Source organism: Zingiber officinale, chromosome 8B (genome assembly GCF_018446385.1).
Source record: "Zingiber officinale cultivar Zhangliang chromosome 8B, Zo_v1.1, whole genome shotgun sequence".
Lineage (NCBI taxonomy): Eukaryota > Viridiplantae > Streptophyta > Magnoliopsida > Zingiberales > Zingiberaceae > Zingiber > Zingiber officinale.
Window position 1 is genome coordinate 105,426,155 of NC_056001.1, and position 25,588 is coordinate 105,451,742.

The 25,588-nt window shown below is 36.9% G+C and overlaps 2 protein-coding genes across 3 annotated transcripts in view; both read right to left on the reverse strand.

The window, feature by feature from the left end:
- On the reverse strand, positions 1 to 23,448 carry LOC122016389. Of its 2 annotated transcripts, XM_042573668.1 has the most exons (15): positions 23,312 to 23,448; positions 23,144 to 23,221; positions 22,895 to 22,944; positions 22,733 to 22,786; positions 12,901 to 12,953; positions 11,882 to 11,954; positions 9,876 to 9,934; positions 7,659 to 7,727; positions 4,806 to 4,911; positions 4,058 to 4,128; positions 3,456 to 3,556; positions 2,082 to 2,177; positions 1,333 to 1,400; positions 538 to 583; positions 1 to 271 (listed from the first exon to the last, which is right to left on the reverse strand). In XM_042573668.1, the coding sequence occupies exons 1-15, from the start codon at positions 23,378 to 23,380 to the stop codon at positions 191 to 193; spliced, it is 1,074 nt and encodes a 357-aa protein (XP_042429602.1). In that variant the 5' UTR covers positions 23,381 to 23,448; the 3' UTR covers positions 1 to 190. The 2 variants fall into 2 exon arrangements, with proteins under 2 accessions (XP_042429602.1, XP_042429604.1); XM_042573670.1 differs by lacking the exon at positions 1,333 to 1,400.
- LOC122016388 (pentatricopeptide repeat-containing protein At4g32450, mitochondrial-like) overlaps positions 23,380 to 25,588 on the reverse strand; it is an 11,517-nt gene continuing 9,308 nt past the window's right edge. The window contains exon 4 of the transcript XR_006121111.1: positions 23,380 to 23,513. The gene's annotated coding sequence lies outside the window, so the exon portion shown is untranslated. The remainder of the gene's footprint in view (positions 23,514 to 25,588) is intronic.

Consider the following 25,588-nt stretch of genomic DNA (forward strand, 5'->3'; position numbering starts at 1 on the left):
TTCTCAGCAACATAATTATATTTATTTTCATGATGTCTAGCAGAAAGGATAATAGGATGTCTAATGTTGGCACAGCCTTTATTTGGCTACCAATAATTATAAACATGGAAGTAGTAGGATGAGTTTGATGCTGGCACATCCTTAATTTCACTACCAATTATCATAAATATGGAAGAACATAGAATTTGTCTCAGCTCTTTTCATGGTAATACTTGCCAATGAGTGTCTCAGAAAATTCTCCAAAAGTAAGAGTTCTGTTTGGTGAGATCAACTGCAATAAGCAATGGAAACTATTCATCAATGAAAGAATGGATGGATAATAACCAGAATAACTAAAAATGTTGATCACTACGTGAGAAGCTTATATTATAGGTGATACAGATGAGAAATGGGAGCTCATTTTGAACGTTAATATTTTCACACATTCAGAAATAAAAATAAATAAATCAAATGATCTGCAACCCATACTGTCATCCGTTTTTTTTTTCATTTATCCACCCACGAAAATTTTCCTTTATCAATGTGTATAAATCATACCTCTTGGTGATGGCGAATCTCTGCTGGAAACTGAAGTTTCTCATCCCTATAAAAAGGAGAAGAAGTATATGACATCGAAGAGAACTAGAATGAAATATTATCTAGAACATAAGAAGAGAGGGCAAAAATGAGAAATGAAACAAAAGTTTGTCTAGTAATAATTTCACCATGGCATACAGGCCTGTGTGGTGATGGGGTTTTCAACAATTCGGATGAACATTATCTAGAACTCAATTTAACATACTGAAACTAGGATAGTTAATCGCCATGTGATAAATTATCAGTTGGATATACAAAATTTGCATCCAATCATCCAACAAGAATGGAGGCACAGAAGGAGAAGACTATTAGATAAACTAATTAGGTGGACAAATTACAAATATACACATTGTATTTGTGGTGAAAGGTTCAGGTTTGCATGCTTACAGGTATGTGTCTACATAATAACCAGTCTACATTTTCCCAATTTTATAATGCATTAACTTCTGCATAGGATGATCCACACCAAACTTCTAACGTTGGAATTTGATCATTTTGAACAATTTGTAGCATATGAATAAGTGGCCTTGTGTGTAAAGATATCACTAAAAAACTTGAGTTTGAATGAAATTTAGTTCTACAATGAATGATGTAGGTACTAAAAATACTGATCGAGTAAATTAATCAGGCAAATACAGATAGGCATAATTAATCAGGTATTCTACTCATACTTACATGAGTTCACATGCAAATAATACTTGAGCAATATTATATACAATATAGATCTTAGTACAATATTACTGTAACAAAATATACCAGTCAGGTTGCAAAAATAATGCAAAGGTTGAGCGTGCCACACCAAGAGCCTTTTCACTGTTAGGTGCCTATCAGATGCAAGAAGGTAGATAGAGGGAAAAAATTCTGAACAAGGAATCTGTATTTTACTCTAAAAATAGCAATTCAATCAAAAAAATAAATTCTCTCAAGTACAGCTGCATTTACTTGAAAAAAAAAGAGAGAAATGGATGACTTGAATCCTTTTTCTGGTGAAATGAGTCAAAGCAAGAATGGAACCTCACTCATACTCAATGCAATTTTTTTAAATATATATATTGATAGAATGCATAATAGGCAGCAATGTGGAATCATAAATCACAAGCTTATAATCACAAACTGTACATCCCAAGGAGTATCCATTAATAGTGTATTAGTTGTAACTCATATATTGTTCAAATGCAACTTCAATATGTCATTTGAGAATATTTATATCAAGCAAAAGCATATTGCTAATATATATATAAAAGCAACGCTATTGTCCAAGTATTTGGGTTTGACTCTGGATATTTTTTAGCTATTGGTCTTTGCTATGCAATTAATTGATAATAGGAAGTAATCTTCATGTGTTTTCACATAGCAAGATCCAATCTCAAAAAATAGGGCAGAAAGTGTAGAGCAGTGCCATCTTTAGTTAACATGTAACAGAAAGAAACATTATCTTGGATGACATATAATCAACTTATTTTCTCTCTGCAAAAAAAAAAACATACAAGGACTAAATGAGGCACCTGTACACAATGTGGAGTAGCACAGAGACATCTTCCTGCAAGTATTTCAGCTGTTTCGCCAATTTGATAAGCTAATTCATCCTCTTCGAAAACAACCTATAGCGTTGAAATAGTAAAATTATCTATTGACCAATACAATTCCCTTTTTGGAATACAAAACTAGTCAAACTGCATATAAGATTTAGAATAGCCTAAAAAAACCTAACCTTAATTAGTAATCATTTGATTTTTTTCTAGATAAGAGCAAGCGTATGAAATATATATTAATAGATCTATTCTTAAAGATAGAAATGTGTATGTGTTCAGGTGTAAAATGCCTATGCATGAGCAATGCTTTGAATCAAATCTTATAAAGCACATAACATTTTTTATGTGGTTCAAATTGACAATTATATGGTGATTGACATATTTTGAGAATCATGATCACACTTAATGTCAAATTTTAAGAATCTGGCTGTACATGATGGTGCCAAGTGAAGTGAATGCCTTGTAATCCAAGTTTGCTTAAGACAATTATAACTTTATAAGTGTCATTTACATTGGGCAAATATCCCAAAACCCCATATCTTGAAAAATGCCCAAACAAGATCTAGATATCTCAAATGATCAAGAAGCCCCCAACCTTTTCTTTGAACTACAAAGCACTCGTGATGTTTCATGAAAACTGTTATGGGTCCCAAAACTGTACTGTTAAATAAATAGATAACTAACAAAAAAATATTTGTGATTATCAATATATGAATTTTCTTGATTTTAATGTTTCTTGAAATGCTTTGGTCTTTCTAATTACTTTCATATAGATTTCTAGAAGTATATTTTAGAGAGAAAAAATTAGTCGCATGTGAGTGATTTTGAAACAAGGGTATTAGGTTTTTCCAAATTTAAGGGTTTTGATGAGGTGATTCCCTCAATAATTCATACAATCGAAAAATCCAAACTTCATTGAGCCAAATTTTGTATTACACTGAACAACACAAGTAGATGTTTTTTTAATACAAATTCCTAGGGTTTAGATAGTGAATAGGGTATATGCATTATGTGTTATATGCTACAACATCCCTTTGAGAAATCTAGCTTTCGATAGTGAATAGGGTTTATGCATCTTAATTTTATCCTCTTTATGCCCATGAACACCTGCCAACCCACCCACCCACCCATACACACATATATATAGAAGAAATTGTAATGAGTTCAATAAACCCACAAAAGTGAAGCTACAAGTTTAGTTAATTTTTAATGGAATAGTTAGGACTAAGTTATTCATGGATATAGTTGTGCTAATGGATATAGTTGATGGTGAATTGTGCTACAGATTGATCATAACAGTGCGATGTTAGACAAATAAATGTTTATAAGTGTTGAACAAAGAAAAACCTTGACAATTTCATCATTGCGTGTTTTAACATAAAGACCAGCAGCACTATCTGGAGAAGTAATCTTTACCCCATCTCTTGTATACAGGCCACAGGTAAGCCCTACAAGTGTAATTGTTAAATTTCAAAACACAAAGTTCAAAAGCTCTTAATTTGCATATAATTAAGGCATATATGAGTAAACAAGCATGCATTTCACCACTGCAACATCTAAAAAGAAACCATGCAGAAACTCATTAGCTTGAAATAACTCAAAACACTGATGCAGGTAAATTTGAGGTATTCACATTACTGAAGACAGTTTTCTGCAGGAAATTAGATTAGGGTTTAAATATCAGAAGAAGAAATTTTTATGACAACAAATTTATAAAGAGTAAATGAGAATGAGTTTAAATGGACTGAGCATTGCTTAACTACTATGGTAACTGACTGATTCCAGATCTACAACTTCATTAAAGCAAAAAAACTGATAACTGATAAGTAGAAGAAAAAAAACTGTTACGCTGTATATAGAAAAGAAATCTAGATTTACTCTAGTGTAATCGATGCCATGATTTATCATTGATTATGAAAAAATGGACCATCTATTATCTCAGTTGTCACCTGTGAGTGAACCATTATCAGTATGCCATCCACACCATGATGATATGGAGCTAATATCATCTCCAGAGTGCCTGCAGCACAGTGAAAGTTATTTTCCTAAAATTTACCCATGAAATAGAAAGGTATTTCAAAAACATGAATCCAACTTGAAGAACAAAGCTAAAGATCCATCCAAGTCCTTTTTTTTTTGGAAAGGAAAATGTTTATAAAGATATCTCAAAAGAGTACAATCAATACAGTACAATCAAAATCATGCAATTAGGCGCTTACATTCTAAGCGCCTACTTCATCGGAGATCCACAAACCGATAGACATGTGTCTCGATTTTGCAGAACATCCGACCAACATCCAGCACAAGGTCCTCAAATCAACATCTATTATGGGTTTCCCACAAAACATAAATCATACAAGAAATAGCTAAGTGTTGCGCCTTCCATCCAAATCCCTTTTATCATGGAAAGTGGATATAGTTTTTTTACATGATATATATCTTCCACTCATGCATAACCAATGCATAAGACACAAGAAAATTTACAAAGATCAGAGATGAAGAAAAAGAAAACTCATGACAAACACTCTAGGTTATGATAACTAAAAGTTGAGCAAAAAGCAACCATTACATTTGCATAATACAAAAAAGAGCATAAATAAAAAAAATTACAAATACTAAAGAAGAAGAAAAAGAAAGCCCATGATAAACACTCTCAAGTTACGATAACTAAAAGTTCTGTAAAAAGCAACACAATACCTGGAATATCTTGGAAAGTAGTATAACAAACGACCTTTGTGGCACCTGGACCGTTGAAGCATCTGCTCAAGATTGCCAGCATTGCTATCTTTCATTTTTTTACTTACTAACATTCAAGAGATTATAATCAACATACTTTATAGAGCTTCAACATCAATAATGCAAAAAAATGCATGATGCAACCAGATTAACAAGGAAACTATGGAGCAAATTATGATACTATGTGATCAAGTTAATACATGCAAAATTGCCTCCCTCTATATCTGATTGTTAAAGATATTGTTTGCACCACAACTCTCATAACAACAGAAGAAAATGCCAAGTGAAAAATTAGAAATTATGACTATGAGCAAATGCAATGTCAATCATCACTAAAACACCTGTGATCCAGATTCCAACAACATTGAATTGAAAAAGGAGCGGCAACAATGAAATAAAGCTCACCTTGAACTAGAGAAATGACAAAACATCTGGATGAACATAAAATGTCATAATCTCTCCTCCCCTTCTCCCTCCCTCCCATCAGAGAGGGAGATATGTAAATATTTTGAAAGTTCAATCTAGAATATCAAAATTTCCTTATCTACTAAGGCCATTGTCTATTGAACATAGGTAAAGAACTTTGCTTACAAATGGAAACCCCTTGGATGAACATAAAATGTCATAATCTCTCCTAAAGATTTTGAAAGCTCAATCTAGAATATCAAAATTTCCTTATCTACGGAGACCATTGTCTATTGAACATAGGTAAAGAAACTTTGCTTACAAATGGAAACCGTAAGTGTCAAAATGCTACATGTTTTTCTAATGCCAATGCTGAACTTGGCACAAAAATATTTGCAAAGCTTGAAAGGATGCCACCGTGTCAAAGGGGGAAAATGTAAAACTTAAAATGACAATTTAACTCATAAGAAATAAAGATAATAATTGTTTATAAGGCTTGAGAAAAACATGGGGTTCTGAGCTATTTAGGCATGCTTCACATACAACATCAAAATCATCAACCTTGCCGTATATAAGATCATTGGCCATTGCTATTTGTTTTCAATACACCTAAACGATTGGATATATAACATGAAGTAACCTTGAATGGAGATAAGTCGGTAAACAAGTAGAATTAACTATACTTTAGTATTGATATAATGCTAGGTAGAAAAGTTCTCAAATTGAGGGTCAGTTATATGAATCATTCTGCGTCATTGGGCTCTATCCCCTAATATATAATCATCTATATTTAAATAAATTTGATATTGTTTTATTATTACTAACCAAGTCTTTTTTAATCTTCCTCTTCCTCATTTAATATGCTACCCAAGGTTCATGGTAAACATATAAATAAAATAAATCAAAAAAGTTCTATTTTACTAGAATTTGTAAGAATATCCTATTTAAGACTACAATACTACAACAACAACCAAGCTTTATCCCACTAAGTGGGGTCAGTTATATGGATTCTTTTATACCATTGAGCTCTATCTCATACTATATCATCATCTATATTTAAATAAATTTTATCTTGTTTTATTATTGCTAATCAAATCTTTTTTAGTCTTCCTCTTCTTCGTTTGATATGTTTGTTTGTTATAGTTTCACATCGCCAAACTGGAGCATTTATTGGTTGTCTAAGTACATTGCCCGTACCCACTTAAACGTGTCTCTCGGAGTTTTTCCTCAATAAATGCAACTCTGACTTTTTCTCTAATGCTCTCATTTCTTATTCTGTCCATCCACCTTAACATCCTCATATCTGCAACTCTCATCTTCTGCTCATGTGCTCGAGTCATAGCCCAACATTCAACTCCATATAACATAGTGACATACAACCATTCTAAAGAAGTTGTCTCTATTTGACATCCTCTTAGAAGAAATGATCCAATGATCCTACCGTTTGTTGAGGATGATGGCTGGGAGGACTTTAGTCAAGACACAAAAAAAGGTCATCGCAGTAGCAACCTCTGATCAAGTAGTTTGTTGTTGAATGTATCTACTAGTGAACCTCGATTGCTAAAGGACTAAAAGTGGAGGCCTCCTGATCAAAGAAGCTCTACGAAGAAGTCAGCCAAGTAGTAGTAGTTTCAGGGATTCAACGTCCTCTAATAAAGTGATATGCTGGTCCACAAAATCTGCCAAGGACAATGCCTGAACACGAAGAAGATTCTGATGAAGATGCAAACACAGGAAGGAACGCCGACAAATGAGACATTTATGACCGTGACAAAGGACATGAGGGTCAGGGACATGCAAACCGTTAACCGTCGAGTACAAAACACAAAGAGGAGTTTTTAAACCATGAATTTACCGTGTCATAATATTTTTAATCAAAGTAAGTTGAATTAACCCAATTCTAGGAATTGAGAAGCGGATTTCAAACTGAATCGGTTTTGATTCTAACTGTATCAGACCGATTCTTGATCTCAACTGATTCAAACATGCAATTTGAATCAAATTGCCTCCAAATTGAATTGAATGGGGCAATACAAACCATGAGTCTTCCGATTATGATAACCGTGCTCAGTAGTTGATACAAATGTACGAATCTTGGCATCTAGTTCCATATAAATGTCCCCATGGCATTTTGAACAATGACAGACAAAATGAAGCACAAATATAAGTATGTAGTTAGTATCTTCAGAATTCAAAAACAATGAAAGTGATCTTCAAGATATGAGTGTAATCTGGATATTGTACAAGCTAATATCCCTACAAAAGGCTCAGCTTTACTTAAAAATCTTTGAAACCCAAGATTGTAAGACAACATCAAGAGTTTGCATCAAATTGAAAAATCCTTCAGTGAATTAGAAGTCCTAGATAGAAGTTCACAGAATAAATTGACTTGGGTTAAAAAAACCATACCATACTGATCACAATGATAGGCCAGCATCAACCCAGCCTCCCACATCAACTTCCCAAGAGCTTTAAATGCTACAGTAAAACAATTTTCAAAGTTTTGAGAATATCAGCTTAAATTTTTGCTAGAAAATTGAAGAACCATGTTATAGAAAAGAACAAAAAATTGTCTCGTATCAAGATGACAAGATCTCATTCCAGTTCATCATATTGAAAAGTAAATAATTTATGTCAAAAGATAAAGTTATCATCCAGACTTGCTCAATTCAACCAGGAGTCCAAGATATTTATCCAGTTATCCTATGTGTGCTGCATCATCCTTGATTGCAGTATCCTCTCAACTCTACCCATTTGCATTCTGAGCATTGCTCACTCTTAAAAAGATCATTGCTCACATAGAAAATCCTCATCACCAGCTATTCGCTCTTTGCTCTTGTCAGAATACTCCATCAAATTTCACCTTGGTCAAAACAACATGATTGAATTTTGGCACAATCATTGGGTTGAAAATTTTTCCTAAACGCAATTTAATCCATCAAATCACCTCTACCACCTCCCCAAAATGGAACATCTAAGACTCCACACTGCACTCCTTTAAATTGCCTGCATTGTTTTCTTCACTGGTATCCTAGGAGTCAATTAGGTCTTTCATCTATTGTCCGCTTAAGTCCCTGCTAAAGTCAAGTTACTAGCTGGATCATTCTACACCTAGCTATATGACAAAGATTTCCTTTAAAAAGCTAACATCCCAGTATCCCACCCCTTTGTCCTATACTCATTTCGTGAAACAACATAACACCTATTCTTTCACTAATCCATCACCTTCCTACTTTTCTTGGCCAAGCCCTCATCATTGAGCCCTAAATTATAAAAATGTCTACTTAGTCTGTCTTTTCGTGTGTCTTCTTAGTCTTCCTTGTCTTGTGTGTTGAGAATGGATAATTTTGACTCAGAGCTTAGTTTTCTTAGGCCAACATGGAAGCCCTTATCTAGTGTGCTTAAAACTCTTTATGCTCTTGTCATAGAACATGATGCAATGCAACAAAATCTTAGTGTTACCCATCATGAATTCTAGCTTGACAATTTATTGTGGTTTTTGACCAGATGACATGAGATCTCATCTGAATTGTTTTTGCTCAAGCTCTACTGCCATTGCTTATGATTCTAGCTAGAGCTGACTTAGTCTATAGATTCATTTGATGCACATGAATACTATCCATTAGTGTCACCCAGGTTAAGTGGGCTGTGTTCGGACATGTGACACAATGTAATCAGTATCTTGAAGAAGTTATGTGATTTGTCTTGTGAACTTATTTGTTTGTCTCATAATCATGTTGTTTTCACTGGTCAATATAGCATATAATTATATGGGCTTTGTCAAGATCAAGCAAATTTTAACTGCCAACCCAAATTACTAACATCTTAGTCACAACGAAAATGGAGGAAAGCAAATATATGGTGTGGTTTCCAGTTAAACATACAACAACAACTAAGCCTTATCCCACTAGGTGGGGTTGGCTAAGTTTCCGGTTAAACATAACAACCAAAATTTCTATGTCATGTGCATAAGAGGCAGAATAGAGGCACTATTTGCAATAAAATCATGGATAGTAAACAGGTCAGATAAAGATAGGCTAAACTATATGTGGATCTCCTCTCAAAAACCATATGGACCTTTCAATATATCAGTAGTGTTGAGGTCCCCTCAAAGACAATAATGTGGGCCTTCTATATTTACATATTACAAAAAGTAGCATCCTGAATGTCAGAGAAAAATACGGCTAAGTTTCCGGTTAAACATAACAACCAAAATTTCTATGTCATGTGCCTAAGAGGCAGAATAGAGGCACTATTTGTAATAAAATCATGGATAGTAAACAGGTCAGATAAAGATAGGCTAAACTATATGTGGATCTCCTCTCAAAAACCATATGGACCTTTCAATATATCAGTAGTGTTGAGGTCCCCTCAAAGACTATTATGTGGGCCTTCTATATTTACATATTACAAAAAGTAGCATCCTGAATGTCAGAGAAAAATACAGGAAGTAGAAATGAAATACTCTGAAGTAGTTTCCACAAGCAAACATTGTATTCACTGAAGGGATACACAAACCGCCAAAAGAAAAACAAACAAATAAGACGTGGGCAATTGAAAAATAATGCTGATTACAAGGAAAGCTACAAGCAGTGAAACAGTAAGTAGCAAGTACTACTTACATACCTACTTCAAGCTCTGGTAATGCATCTGACCATTTATTTGGTCGACAGTATGAAGGGTACCTACAAATAATATAAGAATCATTAATTACATATGAGTATATGTGCCCTAATACACTAAGTTATTATCATCACCAAGACAAGTTAGTCCCAACTTTTTGGGGTTAGCTACACTGATCTAATCTCTCAAACTTTATGCAAGGGCATATAACTAGTGTAATCCAAATCCTTTGAGACACCTTTAATTCCATTATCTAAGTTTTGTTTGGTCTTCTTTTATCCTTCAGACCTTTAATTCTAATGGATTCAACTTATCTAATTATAAAATCTAATATTCATCTTTGAATGCATCCACACACTTAGTTATGGGGAGAAAAGAACAAACCTCAAGTCCTATCTGTTTAGGGTTGGATGAACAAAACAGTAAACCATATATGGTAAATTGCTAAATGTAGCATAAACTTTTATTTTATATGTTCCGAATGTACAATTTTAACAACTGTATAGATGAAATTCCTAATTTATAATGGTTATAGTCAATAATTAGTCCACTTGTTATATTCTCTATAGCTTCACTATCCTGGAGATATTACATAGCAAGTACTGAAACGTGAGCGATAGCCATTCAATGGAATGCACTCAACTCCCTTGAAAATTTAGAACATGTAAACTTGAGCTAAACAAATTACATGTCAACCAAAACACCTACAAACCTTGCTGTTTACTGAATGATTATTATTTGATGTCGCAACATTAGCCATTTAAGTGGTTCAACTTATTAAAACAATACAAAATTTAATAAGTGGATAATTACTTATTGGAGCAAAATGTGATATTGCTCACCCCAAGCGGCCTAATATCACTAACCCCAAGACAAGATACAGGCAGGGGGCATGTTGCCCTAGCACAGCGGCCCTTTGTATGGGGAAGGTCAGGCACCCAATGAGGTATTTTACACCCGTTAGAAATTGACTCTAAGACCTATTGAAGCAAACTATGCAAATACCAAATGCGCTAACCTGTGGGGGCAAGTGGATAATTGCTTTATGATTATTGTTGAGGTGGGAATATTAACCATTCAAGTGCTCCAAAGAATTATTAAAATACCTAATACGAGGAGTGACTGATGGTTCAATGGTTGCAAATTTAAAAGTTCATATTGCTTATAAAGGGTGCACAAAGCTCCTGCCAATGCGGGATTCCGAGGAAAAATCTATTGTATGCAATCTTATCCTACTTTGCAAAAGGTTGTTTCTGTGACTCGAACTAATGATCTCCAGGTCATACGGTAGCAACTTTACCATTGCGCCAAGGCTCCCATTTATATTTCTTAAAATCTGTTTAAGCTATATTGAATCTATCTAAGTAGATACTGCAAGAGAGATGTAAAATCCATTTTCTCATTTTATAACAAACAAGATAATAAAAAAGTTAAGTTATTTTAAATAGGTTGGGTGGATGGGTATCCATGTACCCTCTCAAATTCCAAAAGATCACTTAGTACAGACCAATTTAATAAATCTAAATATGTAAAACAAAAGAAATATAAGTTAAAACAAAAGATTTCCCCTTACTTTCATGCATGGAAGTTTGTAAACAAAGTATCTTATGTAGTACTCAAAGGATGATACACTTGATTAACTTTAGTAAATATATTTCCAACAAAACACAGTGAACTAGTACGTAGCAGCTGTTATGATAAGGACAACATGAGAATAATTCAACCAAATTACATAGTAAGAAGCAAACCAGCATTTGAGCCAATTTAGAATGGAATATTTGTGCCAATTTAGGCCTTTCGGTAGTCCATATTTGAGCTCAACTATCCCAATAAAATGGACCTTAGAAATTTTGGTATTGTCTACGGCTCTAAGCAATAGATACCTTTTAATTGACAAAAATGGAATCTCTCAATTATCTATTTCTAGGTATCCAACATATTCTATAACCACTAAGAAAAACCAACAGGAAATTATCCAGCAACTGCCAAATTATAGATTTGAATCATACCGGCGTATAGCTACCTCATCAGTTGTAGGAGTGTCTGAAATTGGATTAGCATAAAAAGATCCTTTGAATAAATCTGTGTGAACAGATAAATATCATATTATACCATAAAATCCACTATATTTAAGACATATATATAAAAAAAATTCAGATACAAAAAACAAGTGTCTTAGCGATTCTATTTATAGTAAATGGTATCAATATACTGCTTGGTCCATATTTGTAACAATCAACCCGGGCTCTTTCGATCAATTTTCTGGCTATTGAAGTTGTTTAAAGATTCTTTTAATCCAAAGATTTATTTTATCTCTTTTTCCTTTCCAAACTCTCTTATACTGGTTGATCCTCTAGATGCACATGCTCAACAATATGATATAAATGCAACAACTTGAGAATTATTGAGAAATACATAATCAGTCAACTGGCTAGGTAGTGGATGCACATTCTCACTGTCAATGCATAATCAGTCAACTGGACTCAAGCCACATTGCTTGCTCCACGTTGAACAGAAAAACATAGCTTTTGGTTAAGCCTAATTTTAGTTATGAAATGAAGTGAGTTTTCACAGCACCATGTTTGCAGGAGTCTTTGTTAATTGCTTTAAGTAGAAGGCTAGAAGTCCCTAAAGTCATCAACATATATGATGAGGGAAGGGGTTAGTTGGCTAGGTAGGTTTTGATGTTGTGATGAGAACATTGACTCAGATCTACAAGATTTAGGAATATTGATTTCATCTGAGTTTAAACATTGGATCTGTAGGTATTATATGTGCTTAAACTATCATCAATATTTCTCACGCAATGTGGCTTGAGTCCAGTTGACTGATTATGCATTGACAGTGAAAATGTGCATCGACCAGTTATAGTGTTGGTACGGCATCATAGTGGTGTTGTAGAAAAGTAAACATGGACCACAGTCAATATTCAGACAGAGATTTAATATATTGTCTAAGTGGACATTACTACAAATATAGGACAAAGATGACAATCTAAATCCTGTAGTGTAGAAGGAAAGGAACACACCTGCTTTACCAGATTCAAGCTTTTCCTTCCCGTGGCTCCATCCAAAGTTATATCTACAAAGAGAAAAATAAGGTTATACTTTGGTAATAAAGAGTTCTCCAAAAAAAAAAAATAGTGCCAAAACAGTTTCAAGTCCATGAAACATTTTCACTTGCGATCCTTTACTCTCTCTGACTTTGACATAGAACTTTCATGGTAATTCAATTGCTAATTTTGACCATTTCTAAGGAAAACATCAGTAAACCAATGATTTCATTGGGAAATTGTCTATTTTCATTTCTTAGAAAATAGAATCTGAAAGTAGAAAAGAAATAACAACATTCAATAACAACCAAATCTTATCCCATTAGGTGGAGTCGGCTATATGAATCATTCCACGTCATTATGTTGTATACTCTTTTATATCATTATCTATATTTAAATAAATTTTAGCTTATTTTATTGTTGCTAGAAGGGGAGCCTTGGCGTAACGGTAAAGTTGTTGGCATGTGACTAAAAGGTCACGGGTTCGAATCCTGAAAACAGCCTCTTGCAAAAAGCAGGGTAAGACTGCATACAATGGATCCTTCCCCGGGACCCCGCATGGCGGGAGCTTCGTGCACCAGGCTGCCCTTTTGTTTTATTGTTGCTAACTAAGTCTTTTTCTTTTTTTTTGGCCTTTCTCTCCCTTGTTTGATGTGCGTATGTGTCATAGTTTCACATGGCCTAACTAGGACATTTATTGGTCGTCTAAGTATATGTACATGTCATCTTAAATGTGTCTCTCGAAAATTTTCCTAAATAGATGCAACTACGACTCTCTATAATGCTCTCATTCTTTATTTTGTTCATCCTCGTATGTCCACACATCCACCTTAACATCTTCATCCCTGCAACTTTCATCTTCTAATCATGCCCTCGAGTTATAGCCCAACATTCAGAGTCATATAACATAGCATATCTAACTATCATTTTATAGAACTTCCCTTTAAGTTTTAGGGTACTTTACGATCAAATAAAACACTTGATGATAACCTCCATTTCAACCATCCTGCTTGTATTTTATGTAAGACAACTCTCTTAATTCCTCTATCGTTTTGCAAAAATGATCCTAAATACTTAAAGCTCTCAGTTCTAGACAACTTGTCATCTCCTAACTTAACAATTGTCTCATTACGTCTAATATTGGTAAACTTAAATTCCATATATTCTGTCTTTAATACTAAACTTAAAACTTTTCACTTCTAGTCCTTCTCGCCAAGATTTTAATTTAGCATTTTATTCCTTCACGTGTCTTATCTATCAAAATAATATCATCTACAAACAACATGTACCATGGTACTATGTCTTGAACGTGCCCAGTGAGTTCGTCCATGATTAGTATAAAAAGATAGGAACTTAGAGTTGATCCTTGATGCAACCCTATCCTTATTGGAAATGTTTCAATTAATCTGCCGGACATCTTCAATTTGGTGGTTACATCTTTATACATATCCTTAATTAGTTTAATATATGTTATGCTAACACCTGTCTTTTTTAGAATTCTCCATATAATTTTTCTTGGGAACTATCATAAGTTTTTTCTAAGTCAAAGGGGTCGAGCATATATCATATCGCCCGTGTCCTTTTCAAGGCTCAAACTGCCCCGACTTGGACATAGTCGAGGTCGAGATCTTTCCAACTACAACAATATCAACCTCCTCGTGCAAAGGGATCGAGCATATATCGTGTCGTCTGTGTTCTTTTTAGGACCAAACTCCCTCGACTCGAACAGAGTCAGGATCGAGATCTTTCCAATTGCGATATCAACCTCCCCTTGCAAAGGGGTTGAGCATATATCATATTGTCCGTCTCCTTTTCATGACCAAACTCCCTCGACTCGGACATAGTCACAATCGAAATCTTTCCGACAGTGATATCAACCTCCCCTACAAAGGAGTCGAGCATATATCATATCGCTCATGCCCTTTTCAGGGCCCAACTCCCGACTTAGACAAAGTCAGGGTCAGGATCTTTCCGGCTTTAATATCAACCTCCCTTGTAAAGGGGTCGAGCATATATCGTATCATCCGTGTCCTTTTTAGGTCATAAACTCTCCAATCGGAGTTGAGATCTTCCCGGCTGTGATATAAACCTCTCCCGTAATATATTGTATCGCTCGTGCCCTTTTTAGGGCCAAAACTCTCACGACTCAGACATAATCAGCGTCGGATCTTTCTGTCTTTGATATCAACCTCCCCCTGCAAAGGGGTCGAGTATCTATCGTATTGTCGATGTCCTTTTCAAGGCCCAAACTCCCCCGACTCAGACATAGTCGAGGTCGAAATCTTTCCGGCTGTGATATCAACCTCCCCTGCAAAGGGGTCAAGCTTATATCGTATCGTCCGTGTCCTTTTCAGGTCAAAACTCCCCCTACTCGGACATAATCGAGGTCAAGATCTTTTCGGCTGCGATATTAACCTTCCCCGCAAAGGAATCGGTCATATATCGTATCGCTTATGTCCTTTTCAGACTCAAATTTCCCCGACTTGAATATAGTCAAGGTCGAGATCTTTCCGGCAACGATATCAACCTCCCCTACAAAGGGGTCGAGTATATATCATATCGCTCATGTCCTTTTCAGGACCCAAACTCCCTCGAGTTAGACAATCAGGGTCGAGATCTTTACGGCTGCGATATCAATCTCCCTTGCAAAGGGATCAAGGATATATCGTATCATCCATGTCCTTTTCAGGACCCAAACTGCTCCAACTCGGACTTAGTTGAGCATATATCTCAACTGACTTGGACATAGTCAGAGTCGAGATCCTTCCGGCTACGATATCAACCTTCCTCCTATAAAGGCCTTGAGCACATATTGTATCACCCAAGTCCTTTTAAGAGCCCAATTCCCCTAGCTTGAGCATAGTTAGAGTCGAGGTAAAAGCCACAACAAAAATCATTAAAATCTTACCAAAATACAAATCTAGACAAGGAATCAAGGAACCAAAAGTTTCATTATGGACATGGAGGCCAAGTACATAAAAGTTATACACAAAGGAAAAATTCAGGTGAACTCCACCACGTCTTCTTTGGGGATGTTGTCCGAAATCTTAGATAACTTGACGGTTAGTGAAGACTTGTCAGAGGACAGGTGGCCAAACTCTTATAGTTGCTTCAAGGCGCCATCTACACCATACCACACCATTCAGGCCAAATGATTGTTGACCATAGAATAAAATTCCTCGAATTTGAGGAATTCCTTCTTCTTAACGGACCCGCGCTCTTTTTCGCCAGCATAGAACTCTTGGAGCTCGGTCGTCAAGCTTATCAATTGATCCCCTTGGGCCTTGAAGATGGCCTGCAGTTCAACCTTGGAGACTTTCAAGGTTTTGTTCTCTGCTTGGTTGGTCTTGGCTTCGGAGCAAGTAGTCTCTAGCTCACGAAGTCGAGCCTCAGCTAACACTTGGCCATATTTTGCTTCTTGTTGTGCAAACGCCAAGGCCGCCCGAAGTTCATTCTCAATTCGTGCAAGAGTATCCTCCGCCTCGTTGCGAGCGGATTCCAACTCACACAACTGATCCTCAGCCAGAACTTTGCTGGATCTATCTTCCTCCTAAGTAGCCGCAAACTCCACCTCCTGAAAGTTAAGCCTCTTTTGGCGGACTCTAGTTCTTCTTTGGTGGCTTTAACCTCCGCTGCAGCCGCCCCAAGTTTGGCTTATTCTTTGCCACCATGGCTTTCAGCTTCTTTATCTCTTTTCGTTGACACTTCTTTCTTGACTCCAACTCCTTAACTTGAGCTTCAGGGAGTCAATTTGTACTCATAGTCGACTCACCTCATACTTGCTTGAATGTTATCCACCGTCTCACTAGCCTCCAACTGTTCCACACGAACCTGCATCTCCTAGCGACCTTGGCACAACTCAGGGGGTTGCTGACTAAAAACAACTAGCCCGGACATGTGGTCAGCACCAGTATTCAAGAGATTGTCGACCAAATTTCTGTAGGAAAGGCCTGTTATCGCTGCTTCGCCATCCACCCACCGCTTGGCCACAGGGCCAGCCAAAGTCAAGTCCAGTTGGAAGTCTCCTAGGGTTTCTAGTCCTAGGGAGATTCCTATGCCAATAGGGATGGCACCTTCACTCATGATAGGAAGAGAGTGTCGTGTATCATCAAGATGAATCATTAGAGCCAGGTCCTAGGGGGGCGTGAGGTGCTAGCACCTAGATCTCCTCGCATGAGGGAGGTTAGGGTTATGGCCTCGAGGGAAATAGGAATGGACGGATGCAAAGAACTTGCGTCTGTTGGATCCCCTATTGTCTCTACAGGCAGAATCGAGACCTAGATAGGCAAATGCGAAGGACCGCCAACAGGCAGAATCCTGACACAAGAATTTTGTGAATTAGGAGGAGACGTCGAGTCCCGCAACAGTAGTGGAGAGGGGTCTCGATCGAATAACCGGCACCTCTTATGGGTCATCCATAAAGGAGTCATCGAATCCTTGAAGTTTACGGGCTCTGCGTTTGCTAGCACAGGAGGGACGGCTTCTATCAAAACTGGCGCTGGGTCGGGTAAAGCCTCTTCCACCACTACTGGTGTGGGATCAAGAAAAACTTCCCTATTGTCTTCTGCCTCCCTGGTCAGATTGGCAATCTCAAGGCCTCGAGACTCCAACTCGGCGTCCGACAGCTTTATCGCCTGACCCAAAAAGGCTTTCGACATGCTGGTAGCCAGCAATAAAGATAAGCTTAGTTAGAAATTAAAGTTTAAAGGAGAGAAAAAAGGATTTACCAAAAGGTAATTGAAGGGGGGCGGGCATAGGGCTTAGCTAGAACATGTGAAGCAACCCCTCCTCCAACAAGGAAGTGTTGTCAAACTTCAAGTCCTATAGTTACTCGGATGCACGGAAATATTCTCGTACCATGTGATTATCCTTTACAGAGGGGGGTGCCGGCAGGTCACGTTGCCATCAGGTTGGCCAAGACACAGGGTTCGGAGGTCGAATAAAAAAGAACTGTGGCTTCCACCCCTTATACAATAGGGGAAAACCTTTGAGTAGACCATAATCAACTCGGGATGAAAAGAATAATACTCCATCTTCCATTTTCATAGGATAAAAGAAGCAATGAAATAATCGAGCAGACAAAGGGCTAGATACACATGGAATAAGATGACCACTCCGGTTAAGATACGGAATGAATTAGGCCCCAATTGGGACAAAGGGATGCAGAAATATTGAGACACCTCGGAGAAGAAAGTAAGAATAGAAAAGCGGAGTCCGCTTATCAGATGACTTCGAAAGAATGTTGCACATCTCGGAGGGGACAATCGGGGCGGTCATTACCATTGGGAAGTATCAGGACATAGAATCCCATAAGTAGACCTTATCCGAACTAACGAAGCATTACTAAATCTAGATTCTAAAGACCGGTACCAAGGAGAAGACAAAGACCTCGCAGCCATAACCAGACCATTACTGGGATGCAGGCGCTGGCAAGGAAAGGAAAGGCCAAAAGATAGGTTGGTAAACCTTTAACAGAGGGAAGACGAGGAACTTACTCAAGGAAAGAAATGCAGAGGATGTGAAGCAAAGACAAAGAAGATCAGCGTACACATGAACAAGGGTTACAGTGAAAACAGTCATCGCAATCTTATTTATAAAGCTGGGAGTCTGATCAGGACCCTTAGATCCGGACCATCTTGAAAAGCGAGAGAGATCATCAACCGTTCGATCAAACACAGATTACAAAAATTCCTAATAATCATTACACAAAGATAGGTGGTCAGTCTTCCCTGCTATATGATCACCTCACTTAAATGTGATATAACCTCATTGGCAATGGCGTCTTCTAGGCTCGAAAATCAAAGTTGATAAACCATGTCCCACATTTAAAGGGCATGACGGCAATTAAAGCGTAGATCTTGTAGAAGGATATGCCCCTGATTTGCTCTTTGCCACGTGGCAGAAGAATCAAGAATGAAAGAGAGATGTCCTACCACATCACATTAGTCCAATCAGTCGAACTTTCACCTCCTTCAACTAGGCTTGAGGGGGAGATTATGATAGGGGGTAACAACGAAGGCCACATGGCTAAAAAGATCAAAAGTCTTGACATAATGGTAGTCAAAGTCAGGGAAGTCGTACTACTGACTTCCAACTACCGACTCTCAACTCCATGTTACTAACTCTCGACTCCAGGCTACCGACTCTTGGCTCACAGCTCCCAGCTCCTAGCTACCGACTCTCGGCACCAGGTTACCAACTCCCGGTTCTCGGCTCCAGGCTCCCTTAGACTAAAAACTGAAACCGCCCCAGCTATCAAGAATTAAAACAATAAACCATTATTTTGTAGGGACAAGGATAATGCAACTGTCATCGCGATAAAAGCAAAAAACACAGCTATTTACCCGACATAAATGGGTCATAATGGTCATTTATTTAAGGAAACGTGGCTACAATCGCAAGAAACGAGGGGGCACGGGAAGAACATGGCGGAGAGTCTTGATTCTATAAAAAGTAGTCGACCCTCATGACTAAAGGTATGCGCACATAACGCATCAAACCCTAATTTTTTGACAACTTCTCCCTCTCTAAAGTCTTACTTGACCGTCAGAGTGGCTGCGCTGGAGAACTCTCTGGCCGTCATTCTAACCCACTCCTCTGGGCGTGTTCTTCATCTCGGGTGCTTTGGAAAGGATTCACTAGATTACGTGGCCTCGTGATCTCCCAAATAGTCAACATCAGTGACACCTCACCAGTGAGTTGACCACCAGCATTCTCAGGCAAGATCACTTACAATTTTTACAAATATTCCTATCCCTCTTCCTAACCATAAAAAAGTCAATTTGCAATTTATTATACCCACTTTTGAACGTGATTAAGTGTTCTTTTTTCTTAAAAAACGTATTAGCTAGTATAAGATCATATGCTATTGCAAAATCCAATATAATTTTCCCTTATTCATTTCTTGTTCCAAACCCATAACCCTCGTGCACTCTCATATTCCTCATTTTTTACTTTGGCATGACAATTTAGATTATCTCCTATTAAAATCATTTTATTTGGTGGAATATTTTGTAATACCAAGTCATCCCAAAATCTTGATTCAGTTTCTTCATCTAATCGTACTTGAGATGCATATACGTTCACAACTTCTTTCGTCACTACTATCTTGAGAGCTATAATTCTCTCCCCCTTTCTAACTATCAACTTTTAACAAACTATCTTTAAAAATGTCCACTTTATTTCTTATTTTACTCTTTCCTGTGTATTATAACTTAAAACCTGAGTTTTCTATCATTTTTGACTTCTTAGTCTCTTGTACACATAATACTAATATTTCTCTTAATCATCGTATTACAACCTTTATTGCTTTACCAAGTTCCTATATTCCATTTTTCAAATCTTAAATTATTAGTCTTCCTATAATGATTGTTCTTATCCTATCTATGGTGTGAGAACTCTTGCCTATTTAACACTACACCCAAGTTCTCATGGAGATGTAGTGGTCTTTGCCAATACGTTACTGCCAAACTCTCCAACGCGAACTCTTACATATTTAGGACTACACCTGAATTCTGGAGATGTAGCGGTCCTTGCCGAGACGTTACAGTCAGACCATGCAACACGTTCCTTCTAGGGAAGGACCTAGCATTATTACAATAGTTTAATAGATCCATTCATTGAGCATTTGTTATAGTTTAATACTAACTGGTAACCTAACGCAACCCTCCTTCATTCGAGCTTGAACCAACCATGACTGAGTCATAATGGGTGGAGTTTTAGAATATAAAGTAAATTTTTTAGAATTGATATTTTCATACATTTGAATTTATTAGAGATAAATGACATGATAAACATTTATTTTTTAAAAAAAATCAATGAATTTAGTTTAAATAGAGTGGTAAGATAATGACCAAATAATTTTACCAAAAGAAAAGCAAGGTTGAATCAATCTGTCAAAATTGTGTGATTATAATAATCACCCAGAAAAGAGCCCAAAATGCTTATTCTTGAGGATAAGTAGCATCCCAGAAAATGAATAGGTCAGATTCTAACAATTTTATTTCAAATGGTCATATTAGATATAGGTTAAGTAAAACATTACATTCTTACCGCCCTTTATAATTTTCGACAGTTATGCAACTTGCATCTACAATCAAATAATTAAAATTTGAATAATCCGGTCTTGCTCACCATTGTGGTGTCAACAAAATGTACAATACAACTATCCAATTTCATCCATCATTATTGTGGACAAAGGTAATTTTCCATACAACAACAACAACAACTAAGCCTTATCCTATTAGGTGGGGTCGGCTATATAGATCCTTCTACATCATTGGATTCTATCCTCTACTATATCATCATCTATACTTAAATAAATTTTATCTTATTTTATTGTTGCTAACCAAGTCTCTTTTTTTTGTCTTCCTCTTCCTCTTTGATGTGCACATCATTAATTTTCCATAATCAACAAAATTATGGAACCAACTAGAAGGTGAGAACGACTTTACATTACATGAAGAGAAAATATTGGCAATATCTTAATGCAAGAATTCCTATCCAAAGTGCAATATGAATTACAAAATTTGTTATTCTTTAAAATGCATAAGAAGTTTCACATGAGTAGCAATAAATAGGGTCGTAAATGAACAATTTGCTTGTTAACAAGCTCAATATTCGACTAGATAGGAGTTGATTTATGTTTGTTCACTAGTATAAAATATATCAAACAAACAAGCTCAAATACTAATGAGCTTGGCTCATTAGCATTTATTAACAAAGCTCATCAACAATTTATTATCTATTAACATGTCAAAAGCTGAGGTCTTAACCCAACAGTAAAGTTGCTACCATGTGGCCTTGAGGTTACAGGTTTGGGTCGCGGAAATAGTCGCTTGCAAAAAATGCAAGGTAAGGCGGTGTACAAGCAGAGGCGAAACATAAGGGGGCTAGCATGGGCTTTAGCCTAGGCTAGCCCCCTCCTTATAGGGTATATTATCTAGTCCAAATATCAAAGCCCATTATAAATTTTCTAACTAGCCCAATATGTCCTCTTCTCTATAGCAAGACTTCAAATTTAATCCAAATTCCAATAGTTCAAATATTTTCTAACTAACCCAGATGTTGAATCCATAATAGATGAGTTTGATGAGAAATCTCGTAGAGTAAAACATAGTATCAATTAACTTGATTTATTGTATTTCTAGTACCTTGTATGGTTATTCTCTTTATACTCTTTTAATCTGTTTTTGTTTTTTTTTTTGAATTATTGTTTATATTTTGTTGAAATATTATCATTATGATATGAAAGACTTGTTATATAATATGATACATTAATTTTGTTATGAACAAAATTTTTTCATATAAAAAAAATGATGATTTATTTTAAATTAGCCCCCCCCCCCCGGGAATAAAATCTTGGCTTCGCCCCTGTGTACAAATGATCTAATGTGATCCGACCCTTCCCTGGACCCCGCATTAGCGGGAGCTTTATGTAATGGGCTGCCTTTTTCTTAGCATGTCAAAAACTCAATAATAACCTTATCTCCTTATATTTTTATTCACATATCTAAAGAATACTCATTTATTTTTTATAATTACAAAATATGTATAATATGTTTTTAAAAAATGAAAACATTATAAGTTTCATTTATTAAAGTTTTATTTTTTACTAAATTATAAGGGCATTAATGTCTAGTTGAGCTCATTAAAAAGCTAAGCTCAGCTTGAGCTTTAAAAGATTCTTCATTAACAAGCTTGAACAGAGCCAATATGAAAGTGAACAAGTTTGAACATGGTCGAGTTTGACTCGGCTTGGCTTGTTTACACCCCTAGCAATTGACCAGACAATCAAATTAATCAGTACCTGCTTTCTGGGTCTTCCAGCTCACTTTTCACTTCATCGGGGAGGTTTGCCACTCTAGAAAGAGAAGATAAAGGGGATGACAATTTAGTCCTCATCTAAGTGTCTTTGTAGAAAAACACAAAAGGCTAACAATTGTAATAAGAAATTTCAGGAAAGCTTTGCCTGGGTGCAAACTGTAGAAGTTTCTGACGTAGCAAAGGGAAGCCGGGGACCTGCAGCAGTATATCGATGAGGTTCAAAGCCAAAAGGCATATATTTCACAGGTAATAAAAATAGTAAAAACAACAATAACAAGAATAAGAATAAACACTTTGCAACTGAAAAATAAAGAATCGAACATAGAACATAAGAAAATTGGCATCGTATAGACAGGAAAAAAAAAAAGAGAAAGAGATTCGTCATCATACATACATCTGATACCGAGATGATCCCGAGCCCATCTGGCCCAAATCCTTCTTCTATTTTTGCATACAGATCCTTGCCCTTGTCCTGAAACCATTCCCACGAACGCGCCCGTCAAGAGCGACAGCGATGAGATTGAGAAATAACTGAATGGAAATTACTGAGAAGGGAGTTAACTTTGATCTCGGAGTAGGAGATGGTGACTGGCTTGGTCGTCCGAATCGCGCCAGCCGTCTCTGTGGCCATGGAGATCCGGCGCAGAGAACGACGAGCCGACGGGGAACAGGAGGAGGTGCGGCGGAGTAGGTGGGCAGAAGGATGGCGGTGAGCGGCGATAGGAGTCGTTTGATCGCTCCCTCTCTCCGGCGGCGTGGAAGCGCTGCGTTGCGTCACGGCACAGAGTGGGCAGAACGTAAAAGGCGGAAAAGGAGGCTCAAATAAGAAGAAATCACGCAACAATAAAGAGGGGAAGAGAAAAATAGGATAGAATTTTTAAAAAAAAACAAAAAAGGAATTGCTAAAAAAAAAAAATCAAGTTTTGTTTTTCTCGATGATCCGATTCGTTGTCCACTAATTATGAGCCCTTTTAAATTACACGTTAGCTATAAATTTTTAAAATAATAATAATACCTTGGATTAAATTTTTATTTACTCATTTTAAAGTAAAAACTATTTTGTTTTTTAATCAATCTAAAATATTTTAGATATTTTAGATTATTTTCATATTATCCAACGGTTCACATGACATAATATTTTTCATTAATAAATTAAATATTATACATTAAAAATATTTTTTAAAAAATAATAATAAAGCATTCTTTTTATTCATCCGGAAACTGCTCTTTATAAAACCATCCGATCCAATGAGATGCTATTTTTCACAAAAGCAACTCTATATGCCCGTGTGGTAAATCGACCGTTACTTTCAAACTAAAAAATTCCAATCAAATTTCTCTCTTCTATGTATAAATCTCTCTCCTCCATATAAATTAACAGTGTTACTGATTTGAAACCAACATTAATACTAGTTTGATCAAATGTTGATCTAGCCAACACTACATTGGTGCAATTAGCTCCACGTTGATATTAGTCTTTAAAGATCATCACAATACCCTTGAGATTATAGTGTAGCGGCAGGGTATTCAGGTTGTCATCCAGGAATCTGCGGTTCGAGCCCCAACTATAGTGAATTTACATAAATTTTTCCTCCAAATGGGGCACACAACTAAAGGATGTTGGACTCCTGAGCTGCCCGCTGCGAGCGCTTCCCGATTTACCCTGGTGGTCGGTGGAAAACTTTCGTGGGGCCGCGCCAGTCACCCCAGGCTCGATGTTATTGGTCCCTTGGTGGCCGGCAAGAGGGAAGGGGTGAATTGCCCTGCAAAAATAAATTCAACCCTTTCTCGACTTGATTAAGAATACTTGTAATAAAAAAACTAAGAGACTAATTACAGAGACAAAAACACAAGGAGACTTACTTGGTTTGCAATCAGGAGATTGCTAATCCAAGGAAAATTAAGCGTACTTTTATGTCAATCTCCTTCGGGCGGAGTAACCTCTTACAACGTTAACTGCGCATAACTAAAAGTTGAACAAAAGGAAATGAATTACAAGTGATTGAATGAACTGCTGAAATCAGAACTATATTTATAGCACTATTCCGGGCACCTGGAAGGTTCCGGGCGCCTGGAGTGAGATAGAATTTTATCCCCGATACGTCAGTCAATGACCACGTCACTTTTGATAATATTTGGGTTTCAGGCGCCCGGACTTAATAGGCTCCGGGCGCCCGGACCACATAAGTCAACACAGTTGACTTTTTACGGTCTGGGTCCTCTGTTCCGGTTCTGCTTGTATCGGTCCAGGTCTTCCGCTCCGGCTCCACTAGCTTCGGTGATTTCGATCATTCGGAATAGGGTTCATCCGAACCCAACTTCCAGCCTTCTCCTCAAGCAGCCTTCCTCCCCGGCTTCTCGTCCCTCGAACATTGCGTACGTTCTTCTCGTCCACCGGTGTACTCTTCCGCGGCACCTCATCCCTTGAACACACCAAGTTCGTTGGCTCTCTCCCATGTCATCCTTCTCACTAGCCGCGTCTTCCGCTTGACTTCCTGTGCTCCTAAGCTCCTGCACACTTAGACACAAGGGTTAAACCAAACATGACCTAACTTAACTTGTTTGATCACATAAAAAATAATCTTGGGGTTCCAACAGATGTTACCCAGCCTGGTTAATCATTTTTTTTTAAAGAACATCACAAACACCAACGAGCACCAACATGATGCTAAAAATCAGCACCAATGCTGATTTCTAACCAACACTAACAACACGATGTTGATGCTTATCTTTAAAAACTAGAACTAGCAGTTGCTAGTTTCAAACCAGCATTGATGTTGGTCTTTAAAGACCAACACTAACATTAGTGCAGGTCTTGAAAGACCAGCACCAACGTATA

Bases quoted from the DNA above. Each gene is read 5' to 3' on its own strand.
- LOC122016389 (XM_042573668.1), bottom strand. From the start codon at position 23,380: ATGGCCACAGAGACGGCTGGCGCGATTCGGACGACCAAGCCAGTCACC. The intron at 12,954-22,732 runs GTACTGATTAAT...TTCTCTTTGTAG, and splicing joins CTGGAAGACCCAGAAAGCAG to ATATAACTTTGGATGGAGCC. The intron at 4,129-4,805 runs GTATTGTGTTGC...ACTGTGCTGCAG, and splicing joins TACTTTCCAAGATATTCCAG to GCACTCTGGAGATGATATTA.